Source organism: Bubalus bubalis, chromosome 19 (assembly GCF_019923935.1).
Source record: "Bubalus bubalis isolate 160015118507 breed Murrah chromosome 19, NDDB_SH_1, whole genome shotgun sequence".
Lineage (NCBI taxonomy): Eukaryota > Metazoa > Chordata > Mammalia > Artiodactyla > Bovidae > Bubalus > Bubalus bubalis.
Window position 1 is genome coordinate 40061457 of NC_059175.1, and position 18173 is coordinate 40079629.

Consider the following 18173-nt stretch of genomic DNA (forward strand, 5'->3'; position numbering starts at 1 on the left):
ATGTTGGCAATCATGACTGCTTTGTTGTTCAGTTCAGTTCATTTCAGTTCAGTTCAGTCACTCAGTCATGTCCAACTCCTTGCAACCCCATGAATTGCAGCACGCCAGGCCTCCCTGTCCATCACCAACTCCCAGAGTTCACTCAGACTCACATCCATCGAGTCAGTGATGCCATCCAGCCATCTTATCCTCTGTCATGCCCTTCTCCTCCTGCCCCCAATCCCTCCCAGCATCAGAGTCTTTTCCAATGAGTCAACTCTTCGAATGAGGTGGCCAAAGTACTGGAGTTTCAGCTTCAGCATCATTCCTTACAAAGAAATCCCAGGGCTGATCTCCTTCAGAATGGACTGGTTGGATCTCCTTGCAGTCCAAGGGACGGACTCTCAAGAGTCTTCTCCAACACCACAGTTCAAAAGCATCAATTCTTCAGCTCTCAGCTTTCTTCACAGTCCAACTCTCACATCCATACATGACCACTGGAAAAACCATAGCCTTGACTAGACGGACCTTTGTTGGCAAAGTAATGTCTCTGCTTTTGAATATGCTGTCTAGGTTGGTCATAACTTTTCTTCCAAGGAGTAAGCGTCTTTTAATTTCATGGCTGCAGTCACCATCTGCAGTGATTTGGGAGCCCCCAAAAATAAAGTCTGACACTGTTTCCACTGTTTCCCCATCTATTTCCCATGAAGTGATGGGACTGGATGCCATGATCTTCGTTTTCTGAATGTTAAGTTTTAAGCCAACTTTTTCACTCTCCTCTTTCACCTTCATCAACAGGCTTTTTAGTTCCTCTTCACTTTCTGCCATAAGGGTGGTGTCATCTGCATATCTGAGGTAATTGCTATTTCTCCCGGCAATCTTGATTCCAGATTATTGTTACCATGCCATAATTAAAGATTTTTCAAAACACCAAGATTTTTCAAAGTGCTTTTCAAAGTACTCAAAAGTATTTTTCAAAGAGTTTTGGTGAATTATCTTAATTTTCTTCTAGAAACCTCAGGAAAATGAAACAATATAGCTTAGAAAATTATTCTAGTGAGCAAAAACCTGACATGTTTTAGAATTATATTCTTCCAGGAATCAAACCTGTCACCTCGAATTTATTTAGTGAGCATTGCAGCCAGTGTGCCAGACCCTTAGAAAACCTATCAACATCACCGTTTCAAATATGGGTAAATTTAACTATAAAACTTAATGTAGTGAGGAAAGAAGGCTGAGTCCCATTTTAATAGGAGATGAACAAAATCCTATTGCAGAAGTGTGCTCTCCATTAGGACTGTCACAGCTAATCAGAATAAAAACACCTACATTTTATATTTTGGTTTCTCGACCAGAATTCTTTCCATTTGACATATTGAACTATTCAGCATCCTCTGATTTTTCCCCCGTCTTCTTATCCCCAGAATTTTCTTTATCAGTCTCCTTTCTTTAAGTCTTACTTCACCACTGTTTTTGTTTCTGTTATTGCTTTTTGGCCTAAACAACAAAAATATTTTTTCTCAGAGTTATAGAAACTGAAAGTCTGAGATCAAGGTGTTGGCAGAATTGGTTTATTCTGAGGCCTCTAAAAAATTCTGTTTTTCTGTTCAGCTTGAGTGATTTCCACCACTCTTCTAACTCACTGATATGTTCTTCTGTAATATCTAATCTACTGCTGATTCTTTCTAATGTACTTTTTATTCCAGTTATTGTATTTTTCACCTCTGTCTGGTCTTTCTTTATATTTTCTAACTCTTTATTGAAATTCACACCTTATTCATTTATTCTTCTCCTAAATTTGTTAAGCATTTTTATGATCTTTACCTTCCCTGTAGCTCAGATGGTAAAGAATCTGCCTGCAGTGCATGAAACCTGGGTTTGATCCCTGGGTCAAGAAGATCCTCTAGAGAAGGGAGTGGCAACCAACTCCAGTATTCTTGCCTGGAGAACTCCATGAACAGAGGAGCCTGGTGGGCTACAGTCTGTGGGGTCGCAAAGAGATGGACATGACTGAGCGACTAACACTTCAACTACTACTCCTTAATCAAGCCGATTGTTTACCTCCACTTTGTTCTGTTCTTTTTCTCAGATTTTTGTCTTGTTCCTTCATTTGGAACATATTCCTCTGGCTTCTAATTTCACCTAATTCTCTGTGTTGTTTATTCCTATTGGGTAAGTTGGTCACATTTCCCAGTCTTGCAGAAGTGGCCTTGTGTAGGAGATGTCCAATGAGGCAGCAGCACACTCCTGAGCTGTATGCTCTAAGGGTACCCCCCATGTGGGCTGCATGGACCCTTCTATTGTGGTAGAACTGACTACTGTGGGAGCTCTGGTAGGTGGGGCTCTTCCTGATCTGGTTAATTCCTAGGCTGTGCCTCCCATGGTGGCTAGTTGCATGGCCTGGGGATCTTGGAGCTGTTGTTGGCCCACTGGTGGGTTGGGCCAGGTTCTAGTGCAGCTGGCTGTGGGCCCTGGCAGGGTGGGGACTGGTGCTCACCTGCTGGTGGGAGGGCTGGGTCTTAGGGCTTGTTTCGCCACTGTCTTTGAATTGAATGAGTGGCCATTGTGAGGAACTTGACATGGATGTTCCAGGTTTCAGTAGAGATACTAATATTCTTAATAACAGTGTGCATAACAAATTAATACTAAATTTTAAAGAAAATATAATTCTATTGACCTTTTCTGTCTTGGGTTCTTTATTTAAAAGTGAATAATAGCTCTTTTGGCAGTCTGTAATTTATTTTTACATACTTTGGCGAAAAGCATCCAAATACACATGGTTGTGAAGACACTAGGAACATGCTACAGTGAGCAGGTAAAACCACTGAGATTTGAACTTAGTACAGCTGGGCCAGGGTTGGGAAGTTCCTCTGGAGGAGGGCATGACAACCCACTCCAGTATTCTTGCCTGAAGAATCCGTGTGGACAAAGGAGCCTGGAGGGCCTCAGTCCATGGAGAAACAAAGAGTCGCACACGACCGAGGGACTCAGAACAGCATAGCATAGCTGGGCCTATTTGTTGTTATCAACTTTGTGAGGTACTGTGATAGGCTAGGCCTCATCTCATTTAACACTGAACCAGTGCTCACCCAACTGATTTTTTATCCCCACTTGAAATAATTTATCTGGCAATCATGGGAATTTCTGCTCTAAAGAGAACTTATGTTTTATATGATATACATCTATATCTTTATAACTTTATATATCTTTATAACTTAATATAGTAAAAAAAAAAGTTGCAGACTTATTTGACACATTCTTTTTTTTTTTTTAATTTCTGAACTGAAAAGGAAAAAAAAAACCCTCTTACTGAATTATTGGGGAGGGAATGGGTTGAAATACAGAGTATGGAACTAGCAATGAACTGTCAAGTATTTTTTAAAATAAACATTTACTCAGCCTCTACTGAGTATTCATATCTTCCCGGTGCAGTGTCACACACTGCAGACACAGTGGAAAAGGCCACATCCCTACCCTTTATCTCTGAAAATGATGCCTTGTGATTTTCACCTGACCTTGTCCCTCTTGTGGACCAGTGTTCCAGCTCCTGTGGAGGTGGAGTTCAGAAGAGAGGAGTGACTTGTCCAGGCCTCTGTGACTGGACTGAAAGACCCCCATCCACCGCACCCTGCAGCGGGCAGCCTTGCTGTCACTGGGCCGCTGGAAACTGGGACCCGGTAAGAATCAGTTATAATCTCTTTCATTTGTTTTAGTCTTTTTAAAAAATAGCATTTGTTTTCTTTTGATGTTAGAAGTCATATATTATTCCTGTAAATGTCTAATGTGTCCATTGATTTAAAGTGTTTTATGTATTTATTTTTTATTAAAGGATAATTGCTTTACAGAATTTTGCTGTTTTCTGTCAAACCTCAATATGAATCAGCCATACGTATACATATGTCCCCTACCTTTTGAAACTCCCTCCCATCTCCCTCCCCATCCCACCCCTCTAGGTTGATACAGAGCCCCTGTTTGAGTTTCCTGAGCCACACAGCAAATTCCCATTGGCTATCTATTTTCCATATGGTAATGTAAGTGTCCATGTTACTCTTTTCATACATCTCACCCTCTCCTCCCCTCTCCTCATGTCCATAAGTCTATTCTGTATGTCTGTTTCTCCACTGCTGCCCTATAAATAAATTCTTGAGTACCATTTTTCTAGATTCCATATATATGTGTTAGCATACAGTATTTATCTTTCTCTTTCTGACTCATTTCACTCTGTATAATAGGTTCTAGGTTCATCCACCTCATGAAACTGACTCAAATGCATTACTTTTTCATGATTGAGTAATATTCCATTGTGTATATATACCCGAACTTCTTTCAGTTCTATATTTTACCCTTCTGCTTTCTAATATGTCTAAGTATACAAAAAGGACTGACTCACTGGAAAAGACCCTGATGCTTGGAAAGATTGGGGGCAGGAGGAGAAGGGGATGACAGAGGATGAGATGGTTGGATGGCATCACTGACTCGATGGACATGGGTTTGGGTGGACTCCGGGAATTGGTGATGGACAGGGAGGCCTGGCGTGCTGTGGTTCATGGGGTCACAAAGAATCGGACATGACTGAGCGACTGAACTGAACTGAGGGAAGCAGAAATGATAGAAAAGAGGAAGGAGGCAGGGAAGAAGGGGAATCAGGTGCAAGGTGGTCCATTCCCAGGGTGATTGTTTTTTCCTAACTTAGACTGCTTGGTGTCTAAGAGCAACTGATGGCTTGCTCTTGAAAGAAGGTCTTTATAAAGCTGTTTGAACTGCTGTCACATAGTTTGTCCAGAGACAAGAAGAGAGATTATCTACTGGCTCCTATCTCCCAGCATTGTGTAAAAGTCTCCCCTTCGATGGATAGCATCTCCCATTGTCCTGGGTAATTCAGGTGTGGGCAGGTCCCACTGAGTCTCACATCTCACTGGCAATAACAAAATTCAGAGTCAGGGTCAGAGGCACACAACAAGCCCAAGGGTTGTGCTTTCATGAAGTGGGTTGCCTCATCAGTTGGGGCCCATCAAAGGCCAACAGCAGGAGACAAGGAGAGCTAGAAGATCTGATACACTAACCATTCAACTATTAATATTTTTTAAAGTAACTTGTTCTTATGTGAGTATCTTTTGATGGTTATAATTATAACACAGGCTAATGCAATATTTTGCCAAATAGCATGTCCCCAGATAGTCTTAGGTTGATATGTTCATAGTAATTTTCATTGTTGTACTTATCTAGTTATACCTGCATAACCATGCTCAATTTGAATGCTGGCATGTACTCTTAAAAACAAAAACAAAAACAAAAAAAACCTCTTATTTGGTGCATCCAGCTTAAGGTTGCATCAGTCTCTGGATACCACCTCACTCAATCCAGGAATAATAAGATGCCTCATTACTGCCAAAGGAATATTGTACATTAATCAGCCTACAACAAATTAAAAGTACATATTTTATTATCTTCATACCTTAAAAATGCCTGGTAGACAATGAAGAGTGACATCAACCATTCCCTTAGACAGATAGGACCCATAGTAATTTCTATAAATGCCCTATGTTCGTTGACATCTAATGTTGAGTTGTGATGAACTGCCAAAGGAGATTCTGGAGTCCAGGCAAGCTTCTGGTTGTGCATGCTACTAAGCTGTCTGCCACGGGCAGTACCCACCTTCTTCTCTCTCCCATGGGTCTTGTGAACATCCGAAAACAATGTCATACACTTGTATTATTTTTCATAATGAGAAAATTTAATTTACATTTAGGCATCTTAAAATATCTGCCTTGGAAATTTACTTCCTATTTATTAGAGGTTCAGTTATTTCTAAAAACCGGTTTTTCCTCATCCATCTTTGATTTCACAACCTGAAAATATTGTACTCAACAAACAAAGATGTGTTTTAGAATTAAGCTCTTCATAAATATCCTGGTGTCCTGTGTAACAATTATAAGCATCACTAATCAAATCAAATGTGAAAAGAAAATTTGATATACATGTGTTCCCATGTATACCTGTGGCGGATTCATTTTGATATTTGGCAAAACTAATACAATTATGTAAAGTTTAAAAATAAAATTAAAAAAAAAGAAAATTTGATATAATATGAACTGTCATAAAAATTCTGTAAATTTGGGCTCATTCAGGGGCATAAAATCCCATAGATTAAAAATTACCAATAAGCATTTTTATGGCTGAGTGATATTCCATTGGGGGCTTCCCAGGTGTGTAAAGAATCTACTTGCCACTGAAGAAGATCGAAGTTTGATCCTTGGGTCAGGAAGATCCCCTGGAAAAGGAAATGGCTACCCACTCCAGTATTCTTGCCTGGGAAATCCCATGGACAGAGGAGCCAGGCAGGCTAGAGTCCATTGGGTCACAAAGAGTCAGGCACAACTGAGCGACTGACAGAATGGCTGCAATCCAAAAGTCTACAAGTAATAAATGCTGGAGAGGGTGTGGAGAAAAGGGAACCCTCTTACACTGTTGGTGGGAATGCAAACTAGTACAGCCACTATGGAGAACAGTGTGGAGATTCCTTAAAAAACTGGAAATAGACATGCCTTATGATCCAGCAATCCCACTGCTGGGCATACACACTGAGAAAACCAGAAGGGAAAGAGACACGAGTACCCCAATGTTCATCGCAGCACTGTTTATAATAGCCAGGACATGGAAGCAACCTAGATGCCCATCAGCAGATGAATGGATAAGCAAGCTGTGGTACATATACACAATGGAGTATTATTCAGCCATTAAAAAGAATACATTTGAAGCAGTTCTAATGAGGTGGATGAAACTGGAGCCTATTATACAGAGTGAAGTAAGCCAGAAAGAAAAACACCAATACAGTATACTAACGCATATATATGGAATTTAGAAAGATGGTAACAATAACCCTGTGTACGAGACAGCAAAAGAGACACTGATGTATAGAACAATCTTATGGACTCTGTGGGAGAGGGAGAGGGTGGGAAGATTTGGGAGAATGGCATTGAAACATGTAAAATATCATGTATGAAACGAGTTGCCAGTCCAGGTTTGATGCACGATACTGGATGCTTGGGGCTGGTGCACTGGGACGACCCAGAGGGATGGAATGGGGAGGGAGGAGGGAGGAGGGTTCAGGATGGGGAACACATGTAAACCTGTGGCGGATTCATTTTGATATTTGGCAAATCTAATACAGTTATGTAAAGTTTAAAAATAAAATAAAATTTAAAAAAAAAATGAATGAAAAAAATCTGCACAGAAAAGGAACAAAAAAAAAAAAAAAAAACAACTGAGCGACTGAGCATGCATGCAATGTTCTTGAATATGTACCACACCTTCTTCATCCATTTATCTGTTGATGGACATTTAGGTTGCTTCAATGTCTTGGCTGTTGTAACGACTACTGCAGTGAACATTGGGGTGCATGTGTCTTTTTAAATTATTCTTTACTCCAGACACATACCCAAGAGTGATATTGTTGGATCATATGGCAACCTTAGTGTTTAAGGAGCCTCTATACTGTTCACCATAGTGGTGGTACCAATTCACATTCCCACCAGTGGTATAGGAAGGTTCCCTTTTACCCACACCCTCTCCAGCATTGATTGTTCGTAGAATTTTTTATTATGGTCATTCTGATTTGTCTAATAATTAGTGAGGGCTTCCCTGGTGGCTCAGTGATAAAGAATCTGCCTGCTAATACAGGAGACACAGGTTCAATCCCTGGATCAGGAAGATCCCCTGGTGAAGGAAATGGCAAGCCACTCCAGTATTCTTACCTGAGAAATCCCATGGACAGAGGACCCTGATGGGCTATAGTCCATGGGGTTGCAAAAGAGTCAGACATGACTTAGCCATTAAAACAATGATAATTAGCAATGTTGAGTACCTTTTTTTTTTTTTTTTTTTTTGTCTGTGTGGCATGTGAGGTCTTAGTTCCCCAAATAGGGGTTGAACATGTGTCCCCTTACATTGAAAGCTCCAAGTCTTAAGGACTGGGCCAGCAAGGAAGTCTCAGTGTTGACTATCTTTTCATGTGCTTTTTGATTACCTGTATGTCTTCTTTAGAGAAATGTCTATTTAGCTATTCTGCCCATTTTTTTATTGGGTTGTGGTCTTTTTTTTTTTTTTTTAATATGGATCTACCTGAGTTGTTTGTAGATTTTGAATATTAATCCCTCATCAGCCCTTTCATTTGCAGATACTTTCTCCCATTCTGTAGGTTGTCTTTTCATTTTGTTTACAATTTCCTTTGCTCTGCAAAAGTTTTTGAATTTAATTAGGCTATATTTGTTTATTTTTGTTTTAATTTTCATTACTCTAGGAGGTAGATCAAAAAAGATATTGCTGTGATTTATGTCAAAGAGTGTTCTGCCTCTGTTTTCCTCTAAGAGTTTGATAGTATCCAGTCTTACACTGAGGTCTTTAATCTATTTTGAGTTTATTTTTTATATATGGTGTTAGAGAATATTCTAATTTCATTCTTTTACATTGGAAAACTGGTAAATTGTCCAATTTTCCCAGCACCAGTTATTGGAGAGACTGTCTTTTGTCCATCGTATATTATTGCCTCCTTTGTTGAAGATTAATTGACCATAGGTACATGGGTTTATTTCTGGGCTTTCTGTTGTATTTCATTGATCTACATTTGTCCTGCCCAGGGGGCCTGTGTGACTTCAGCACCCAGGACCACCAGCCCAGCCTAGTTCCATCAGATCCTTAGAAGTAGAAAGCAGTAAAGGAAGTCATATGTTCTTTATCTAACAATCTTATTTTACAGTAGAAGAAAGAGAGCGGTTGAGTAAGATCCAGGACAATGTGTAAGAGTGAGAAAGCCCAAGTTTCCTGAATTCTGGTCCAGGACATCCAACACCCTTTATTAATTTCCCTTGTTCTTCCTTCTGTCCTGTGTTGCACACTTTGTCTACTCAGGATCAGTTACATAGTTATTTTCTTATCTTTTTCCCCACAGAGAATTTGATTCATATCAATTTTATTCACTGAATAAAGTTACCTTTAGGTTTAATCAGAGGAATCTCTGACTTTATAAAATAACATGAAGTTCCATGCTTATCACCTTGCTCTAGGCTTTATGAAGAACAGATTAAAATAAAGCTGTGGGTGTTAAGAAAAATTTGATGTTTCTCCTCTTATTCCATTTGGAGTTTTGTGAGAAACAGGGTTTGGTAGCAGTATTCTGAGTTTCAGTGGTGCCCCAGTGTGGGTAGTATTTTAAAATCTAGTAATCTTGTTGACTGTCTAAGCCAGATGCAAACAGTTGACTCATTGCAAAAGTCCCTGGTGCTGGGAAAGATTGAGGGCAGGATAAGAGGGCATCAGAGGATGAGATGGCTGGATGGCATCACCAATGCAATGGACATGAAACTTGGGCAAACTTCGGGACATGGTGAGGGACAGGGAGGCCTGGTGTGCTGCAGTCCATGGGGTCGCAGAGTCGGACATGACTTAGCGACTGAACAACAACTATAGTCTTGTTGACCAACAGTAATTCAAATGGCAGATGGAATATTTAGGGCCTGGAGATTTTTCCAGAGTTTGGCATGCAGCAGTCTTTTTCTGGCAGTCAGTCAATGAGTATTTACTGTATGGTCAGGCTATGTTTAGCACTTACCTACCTGCCATGCAGGATAAAGAAAGGAGAACTGGTTTCTTCTCTTAGGGAGATTTTAATTATATAAGAAAGATGAGACTAAAAGTAGTAAAATATGAAATAGAATGAAAATCATAAGAGTATATGTAGTTTACAACAGCCGGAATGTGGAAGCTACCCAAGTGTCCATCAATGGATAAAGAAAATGTGATCTCAAAAAAAAAAAAGAAAAAAGTATTCTCTACATACAATGGAATGTTGTTGCATCTAGGGAAATGTTGACACTTGCTATAACATGGAGGAAACTATGTTAATTGAAATAAGCAAGTCACAAAATGACAAATACTGTATGGTTCCACTCATATGAGGTACCTCAAGTAGTCAAATTCATTGAGAAAAAATTTAGAATGATAGTTGCCAGGGGTGGGGCAGAGGTGGGTTGAGGCATAGAAGGTTTCTATTTGGGAAAATGGAAACGTCCTAGAGATGTTTGGTGGTAATGATCATAGAACAATGTGAATGTATTTAAGTGAATCTGTATAGTGGAAAATGGTTAAAATAAATTTTATGTTTTACGTATTTTTGTTGTTACTGTTCAGTCAGTAACTCATGTACAATTCTTTGTGACTCCATAGACTGCAGTATGCCAGGCTTCCCTGTCCTTCATTATCTCCCAGAGTATGCTCAAATTCATGTTCACTGAGTTGGTGATGCTATCCAACTGTCTCACCCTCTGTCGTCCCCTTCTCCTCCTGCCTTCAATCTTTCCCAGCATCAGGGTCTTTTCCAGCAAGTTGGCTCTTTGCATCTGGTGGCCAAAATGTTAGAGCTTCAGCTTTAGCATTAGTCCTTCCAATGAACACTCAGGATTGGTTTCCTTTAGGATTGCCTGGTTTGATCTCCTTGCAGTCTAAAGGACTCTCAAAAGTTTTCTGTAGCACCATAATTTGAAATCATCAATTCTTCAGTATATATTTTACCACAATAAAAATAATTTTTTAAAAAGAGTATCTATATATATCTGCCTCTTGAGAAATTTGTATGCAGGTCAGGAAGCAACAGTTAGAACTGAACATGGAACAACAGACTGGTTCCAAATAGGAAAAGGAGTATGTCAAGGCTGTTTATTGTCATGCTGTTTATTTAACTTACATGCAGAGTATATCATGAGAAACGCTGGACTGGAAGAAGCACAAGCTGGAATCAAGATTGCCGGGAGAAATATCAAGAACCTCAGATATGCAGATGACACCACCCTTATGGCAGAAAATGAAGAGGAACTCAAAAGCCTCTTGATCAAAGTGAAAGTGGAGAGTGAAAAAGTTGGCTTAAAGCTCAACATTCAGAAAACGAAGATCATGGCATCCAGTCCCATCACTTCATGGGAAATAGATGGGGAAACAGTGTCAGACTTTATTTTTGGGGGCTCCAAAATCACTGCAGATGGTGACTGCAGCCATGAAATTAAAAGACGCTTACTCCTTGGAAGGAAAGTTATGACCAACCTAGAAAGTATATTCAAAAGCAGAGACATTACTTTGCCAACAAAGGTCCGTCTAGTCAAGGCTATGGTTTTTTCCTGTGGTCATGTATGGATGTGAGAGTTGGACTGTGAAGAAGGCTGAGCGCTGAAGAATTGATGCTTTTGCACTGTGGTGTTGGAGAAGACTCTTGAGAGTCCCTTGGGCTGCAAGGAGATCCAACCAGTCCATTCTGAAGGAGATCGGCCCTGGGATTTCTTTGGAAGGAATGATGCTGAAGCTGAAACTCCAGTACTTTGGCCACCTCATGCGAAGAGCTGACTCGTTGGAAAAGACTCTGATGCTGGGAGGGATTGGGGGAAGGAGGAGAAGGGGAGGACAGAGGATGAGATGGCTGGATGGCATCACTGATTTGATGGACGTGAGTCTGAGTGAACTCCGGGAGTTGGTGATGGACAGGGAGGCCTGGCGTGCTGCGATTCATGGGGTCGCAAAGAGTCAGACACGACTGAGCAACTGATCTGATGTGATCTGATCTGATCTATATATGTATATATAATATATTCAGACACATTTTATTACATCCCCCGATGGTTTTCACAGCCCAGAGAGTCTCCTTCTGCTTCCAGGCAGCCATATACATCAGAACATTACATGAATCTTGTCTGTTAGGTGGCTTGAGGCCACACATGCATCCAAGTCCATTCCAAATCCTCCCTCCGTTCCACCTTGCTTTTCTTCTCCCTCTTCCCTTTTTATCCTCTCTGAGCCTTCCTGGTAGCTCTGTGCCTTCTCCTCACACCTGATTCCCAGCCCCAGATCGAAACCAGTTTAGAGAAACTGGATTGCTGAGGCACCAGGGCCCAGATAAGAAATTTTTTCTGTGTTGCTTGCAGTTCACCCTCTGTCCACATTCTTCAGAGAACCCAATAGTAAATTAAGCCAAATTCAATTGCCAGTCTATAACCTAAACTCTTCCTAAATTCACATCTCCAAATTATTCCTGCTTTTATTCGATGACTCCTTCAAAAAGACCTGTGATAATTGAGGCTTCCTCTATTTGACCGTCCTTCTGGGTGGCACTAGTGGTAAAATATCCGCCTCCCAGTGCAGGAAACCTAAGAGATGTGAGTTCAATCCCTGGGTCCCCCTGGAGGAGGGCATGGCAACCCACTCCAGTATTCTTGCCTGGAGAATCCCATGGACAGAGGAGCCTAGCGAGCTACAGTCCATGGGGTCACAAAGAGTTGGACATGACTGAAGGGACTTTGCAGCACAACCTACTTGACCACTGTGGGGTTAGAGCACCTCTGCCGGAGTTCCCCCAGCAATCTTGGGAGAGAATTCTGACTCTCTCCATGTGCCCCTCTCTTCCAGTGCACTGTGTCCTGTGGAGGTGGCTTTCAGAAGAGGACTGTCCATTGTGTGGCCTCAGAGAACAATAAAACCGAAGGCCAGGACCAATGCCTGTGTGATCATGAACCCAGACCCCCGGAATTCCAGAAGTGCAACCCGCAGGCCTGCCGGAAGAATGCTGGTAGGTGAATGGCTTTGCTCAGGGGGGCATAGAGCTTTTCATAGAGCTTTTCATAAGTAAACTGTCCTGCATGACTACGTCTGTGGGCCATTTTAGTCCCTGTTACTGAGCCAGCTCCTCTGGGAGCCATTTGTCTGATTTGGTAAAGTTTGACACTAGCTCCTTGAGGGACTATCTCATCCCTTTTCCTATCTGAGAGCACATTCACACTGATTTCCCACACAGATGAGAATCACTTCTGTTTTTTCAAGGTTTCTGAGAAATGTTCTATCTAGCCTTTCTCAGGAGCCCAGTCAAGTGCTAAATGGCCCTTTCTATCATCCAGCACTGATGTCTTAGGTTCTGCAGAAACAGACTCCAAGGTGCACACCTGTGTCCCAGGGATTCATTAAGCAAGTGCTCCCATGGAAGATGCTGAGGGAGAGGGAAACAAGGCAGAAAAGAGAGAAAGCACAGCCAGCCTGCCATTTCAGACACAGTCCTGACTTCAACCTGGTCCCACGGGGACACTCCAGGGGAAAGTTAAGTCTCAGAGCTATCTGCTCTCGAGGCCAATGGACTGAGAGTTTACACACCCACACTCTGATACCATTGACCATAAGCTCCCAGGAAAGGTAGACTTGAAGGTATTTAAGGCTCTCTACCAGTAGTAGTCTTTTTTCAAATACTTTTAAGCGTGAGCGGTAGCGAAACCTGTGGTTTATAGATCTGCTCCTTGCCTCCTTCTGAGCACTGAGGTCTGGCATTCAGCAGAGACTGTAGTCAGAGTAAATATATTGAGAAGAGTTTCCCTAAAGATTGTTTATCTACAGATGGTGTATTTATTTAACAGATATTTGTTGAGCACTTGCTGTGTGCCAAACATAATATCAAATGAGGAAGATCACCAACCAGTGAGGTTATGATGTTAAGAGAGTACTTGGGAAGGTCATCACACATAAACTGGGGGTGGGGGTGGAGGGAAGTGAAGGATGAGTAGAAAGGTCAGGCTGCAGTTTCCAAGAGCAGCTTTCAGAGTATGCAGTAAGCAGGAAGAAGATGATGTCATGGCATGTAAGTCTAAATACAGTACACAGTTCAAGGGGAGTTAGGAAGCAGTAGGACTAGCGAGGTAAGCTGGAGCTAGAGGATAAAGAGCCTTGTGAAGCATGCTGATGAGCTGATTTATGCCTAGGGCAGATGGGAGCCCTTGAAGTATTCCAAACAGGGGAGTCAAGGTAAGAGAGTCATGCATGCTACACTGTGGAAGGTGGAGAAGGGGACCAGGTCAGGGACGCAACTGTACCTTAATCAGGAGATGTGTGTGGCATGAACTAAGGCAGCAGAAGTGCAAGCAGACAGAAGTAAGTGGATTCAAGGGCTGCTTAAAAGAGAGACCTGACAGGACTTTGTGCTGGAAAAGAGGAGGGAGAACAAAGCCCAGATGTCCGACTTGGGTAGCTGAGTAGATGAGGCTACCATTCCCTGAAAGAGGAGGCCCAGGGTGGATTTGGGAACCAGGAAAGGTATTGTGTTCTGTGTGGGATATGTTTTCAGAGCAGTCTATGAATCCTTTAGGTAGGAGTGGCCTGTGATTGGTTTTTACACAGGTGCAGAAGTCAGGAGAGAGGTATGGGTTGGAAATCCTGAACAAAGTGCACTGAGAAAATGCTTCAGATCTAATGATCACATGCAGCTTCTCTCTGACCAGCGTGCATTTGACAGTGGCTGTCATTGGCCTTACTCTAAACTCCAAACAGAGCTACCTGGGGCTTGTTTTCAGAGGTTTTATTAAGTTTTAGTCTTCCAGACTCTCAGCTACTCAAAGTGTGGCCCCTGGACTAGCTGCATTGGCATCACCTGGGAGCTTCTCAGAAATGCGGGATCTCTGGCCTCACCCCAGACCTACTGAATCAGAATCTGCAGTTAAACAAGAATCCCAGGTGATTTGGATGTGCCTTAAGGCTTGAGAAGCACCCTGTTCTATTTTTTAATTTTATTCAAGTACGGTTGATTTACAACGTTGTGTTAATTTCTCCTGTACAACAAAGTGATTCCATTGTATATATTCTTGTTCATGTTCTTTCCCATTCTGGTTTATCACAGGATATTGAATATAGTTACCTGTATTCAGTAGGACCGTGTTGTCTATCCAGTCTATGTATATAATAGTTTGCACCTGCTAATCCCAGAAGCCCAATCCATCCCTCTCCCACCCCCATGCTTGGTAACCACAAGCCTGTTCTCTATGCCTTTGAGTCTGTTTCTGTTTCATAGACAGGTTCATCGGGGTCATATTTTAGAATCCACATACAATATAAGTGATAGCATGTGGTATTTGTCTTTCTCGTTCTGACTTACTTCACTTAGTATGATAATCTGTAGGTACCTCAATGTAGTTTTGTTTCACATTTCTCTAATAATTAGCAGTCATGAGCCTCTTTTCATAAGAAGCATCCTGTTCTAGACCAAAGGGTCAATTTGGAACTCTTTTCCTTTCATTCCATCACATTCTCTGGTACCACTTTTTAAAATGCTGAGGGCACAGAATCCTTCTAAATTATGTTGGTTTTTATATAATCCAGGCAGCAACATAGTCTTGGTTGACCATGCCTAGGGTTTGTTGTTGTTGTTTGTGGCTACACCTTGCAGCGTGCAGAATCTGACCAGGGATTGAACCCATGCTCCCTGCAGTGGAAGCATGGAGTCTTAACCACTGGACAGCCAGGGAAGTCCCTATAGGTTATTTTACATTATACATACATCGCACTGCCCAGCAACACGAGAGTTTAAGACAGTTTTCAACAATCAAAATTGGGTTAAATGTGTATCTGGTAATTTTTACATTGAAATCTCACACTGAAGAGGTGATGACTAACAGTTGGCTGGCAATGGATGTAAATAACAATGAATTCTACTCACCAACAATTATCAGGACAACAAAAGGTAATTACAAGCTTCTCTTGAAGGCAGAGCCATGCTTACTCATATAGAAACAACAGGAAAGAGCAACTGCATGAGATTCTTGGATTTAAGAAAAGCTATCCTGGCACTCATTCCATAGTTCATCAGATGAACTATGGAATGAGGTTCATGACATTGTACAGGAGACAGGGATCAAGACCATTCCCATAGAAAAGAAATGCAAAAAAGCAAAATGGCTGTCTGGGGAGGCCTTACAAATAGCTGTGAAAAGAAGAGAAGTGACAAGCAAAGGAGAAAAGGAAAGATATAAACATCTGAATGCAGAGTTCCAAAGAATAGCAAGAAGAGATAAGAAAGCCTTCTTCAGCGATCAATGCAAAGAAATAGAGGAAAACAACAGAATGGGAAAGACTAGGGATCTCTTCAAGAAAATCAGAGATACCAAAGGAATATTTCATGCAAAGATGAGCTCAATAAAGGACAGAAATGGTATGGACATAACAGAAGCAGAAGATATTAAGAAGAGATGGCAAGAATACACAGAAGAACTGTACAAAAAAGATCTTCACGACCCAGATAATCACGATGGTGTGATCACTGACCTAGAGCCTGACATCCTGGAATGTGAAGTCAAGTGGGCCTTAGAAAGCATCACTACGAACAAAGCGAGTGGAGGTGATGGAATTCCAGTTGAGCTATTCCAAATCCTGAAAGATGATGCTGTGAAAATGCTGCACTCAATATGCCAGCACATTTGGAAAACTCAGCAGTGGCCACAGGACTGGAAAAGGTCAGTTTTCATTCCAATCCCAAAGAAAGGCAATGCCAAAGAATGCTCAAACGACTGCACAATTGTACTCATCTCACACGATAGTAAAGTAATGCTCAAAATTCTCCAAGCCAGGCTTCAGCAATATGTAAACCGTGAACTTCCTGATGTTCAAGCTGGTTTTAGAAAAGGCAGAGGAACCAGAGATCAAATTGCCAACATCCGCTGGATCATCAAAAAAGCAAGAGAGTTCCAGAAAGGCATCTATTTCTGCTTTATTGACTATGCCAAAGCCTTTGACTGTGTGGATCACAAGAAACTGTGGAAAATTCTGAAAGAGATGGGAATACCAGACCACCTGATCTGCCTCTTGAGAAATTTGTATGCAGGTCAGGAAGCAACAGTTAGAACTGGACATGGAACAAGAGACTGGTTCCAAATAGGAAAAGGAGTTCGTCAAGGCTGTATATTGTCACCCTGTTTATTTAACTTATATGCAGAGTACATCATGAGAAATGCTGGACTGGAAGAAACACAAGCTGGAATCAAGATTGCCGGGAGAAATATCAAGAACCTCAGATATGCAGATGACACCACCCTTATGGCAGAAAGTGAAGAGGAACTCAGAAGCCTCTTGATGAAAGTGAAAGTGGAGAATGAAAAAGTTGGCTTAAAGCTCAACATTCAGAAAACGAAGATCATGGCATCTGGTCCCACCACTTCATGGGAAATAGATGGGGAAACAGTGGAAACAGTGTCAGACTATTTTTCTGGGCTCCAAAATCACTGCAGATGGTGACTGCAGCCATGAAATTAAAAGACACTTACTTCTTGGAAGGAAGGTTATAACCAACCTAGATAGCATATTCAAAAGCAGAGACATCACTTTGCCAACAAAGGTTCGTCTAGTCAAGGCTATGGTTTTTCCTGTGGTCATGTATGGATGTGAGAGTTGGACTGTGAAGAAGGCTGAGCACCGAAGAATTGATGCTTTTGAACTGTGGTGTTGGAGAAGACTCTTGAGAGTCCCTTGGACTGCAAGGAGATCCAACCAGTCCATTCTGAAGGAGATCGGCCCTGGGATTTCTTTGGAAGGAATGATGCTAAAGCTGAAACTCCAGTACTTTGGCCACCTCATGTGAAGAGTTGACTCATTGGAAAAGACTCTGATGCTGGGAGGGATTGGGGGCAGGAGGAGAAGGGGATGACAGAGGATGAGATGGCTGGATGGCATCACTGACTCAATGGACGTGAGTCTGAGTGAACTCCGGGAGTTGGTGATGGAGAGGGAGGCCTGGCATGCTGTGATTCATGGGGTCGCAAAGAGTCGGACATGACTGAGCGACTGGTCTGATCTGATCCTGACACTCATGCCCTCTAAAATGCTTTTTTTTTTTATTTTTAAACTTTACATAATTGTATTAGTTTTGCCAAATATCATCCAATGCCCAGATTCTTCTCAGCTGGCCAGCCACCACAGTAAACATGCCCCCAAGCCCATCTTGAACTTCCTAGGTGGCAAGTGGTAAAGAATCCACTTGCCAATGCAGGACACACAGGAAACATGGTTCAATCACTGGGCCGAGAAGTTCCCTGGGAGACAAAAATGGCAACCCACTCAGGTACTCTTGCCTGGGAAATCCCATGGACAGAGGAACCTGATGAGCTATAGTGCATAGGGTTGCAAAGAGTCAGACATGACTGAGCGACTGAGCACATGCCCATCTTGTAAAATCAGGTATGAATTCATGTAAGGTTTGCCTTTTACTTCCTTTAGGTGCTGTCTAAATTGCTAGTGACTTAAAATCTAAATTAGAATTACCACTTTCATAGTGGGGACTATAGAATCCAAGTATCTGGGATTAGAAAAAAAAATTTTTAATTCATTCAGAAATATTTACTGAGTATCATCTATAT

The 18173-nt window shown here is 41.7% G+C and overlaps 1 protein-coding gene across 3 annotated transcripts in view; it reads left to right on the forward strand.

Annotated features, from left to right (window-relative positions):
- The window catches only part of ADAMTS12 (ADAM metallopeptidase with thrombospondin type 1 motif 12), a 380497-nt gene that overhangs the window by 350585 nt on the left and 11739 nt on the right, over positions 1-18173 (forward strand). For all 3 annotated transcript variants that reach the window (XM_006071881.4, XM_044932579.2, XM_044932578.2), the window contains 2 exons: positions 3516-3656; positions 12424-12583. In XM_006071881.4, the coding sequence (XP_006071943.3) occupies positions 3516-3656; positions 12424-12583 (301 nt within the window). The remainder of the gene's footprint in view (positions 1-3515; positions 3657-12423; positions 12584-18173) is intronic.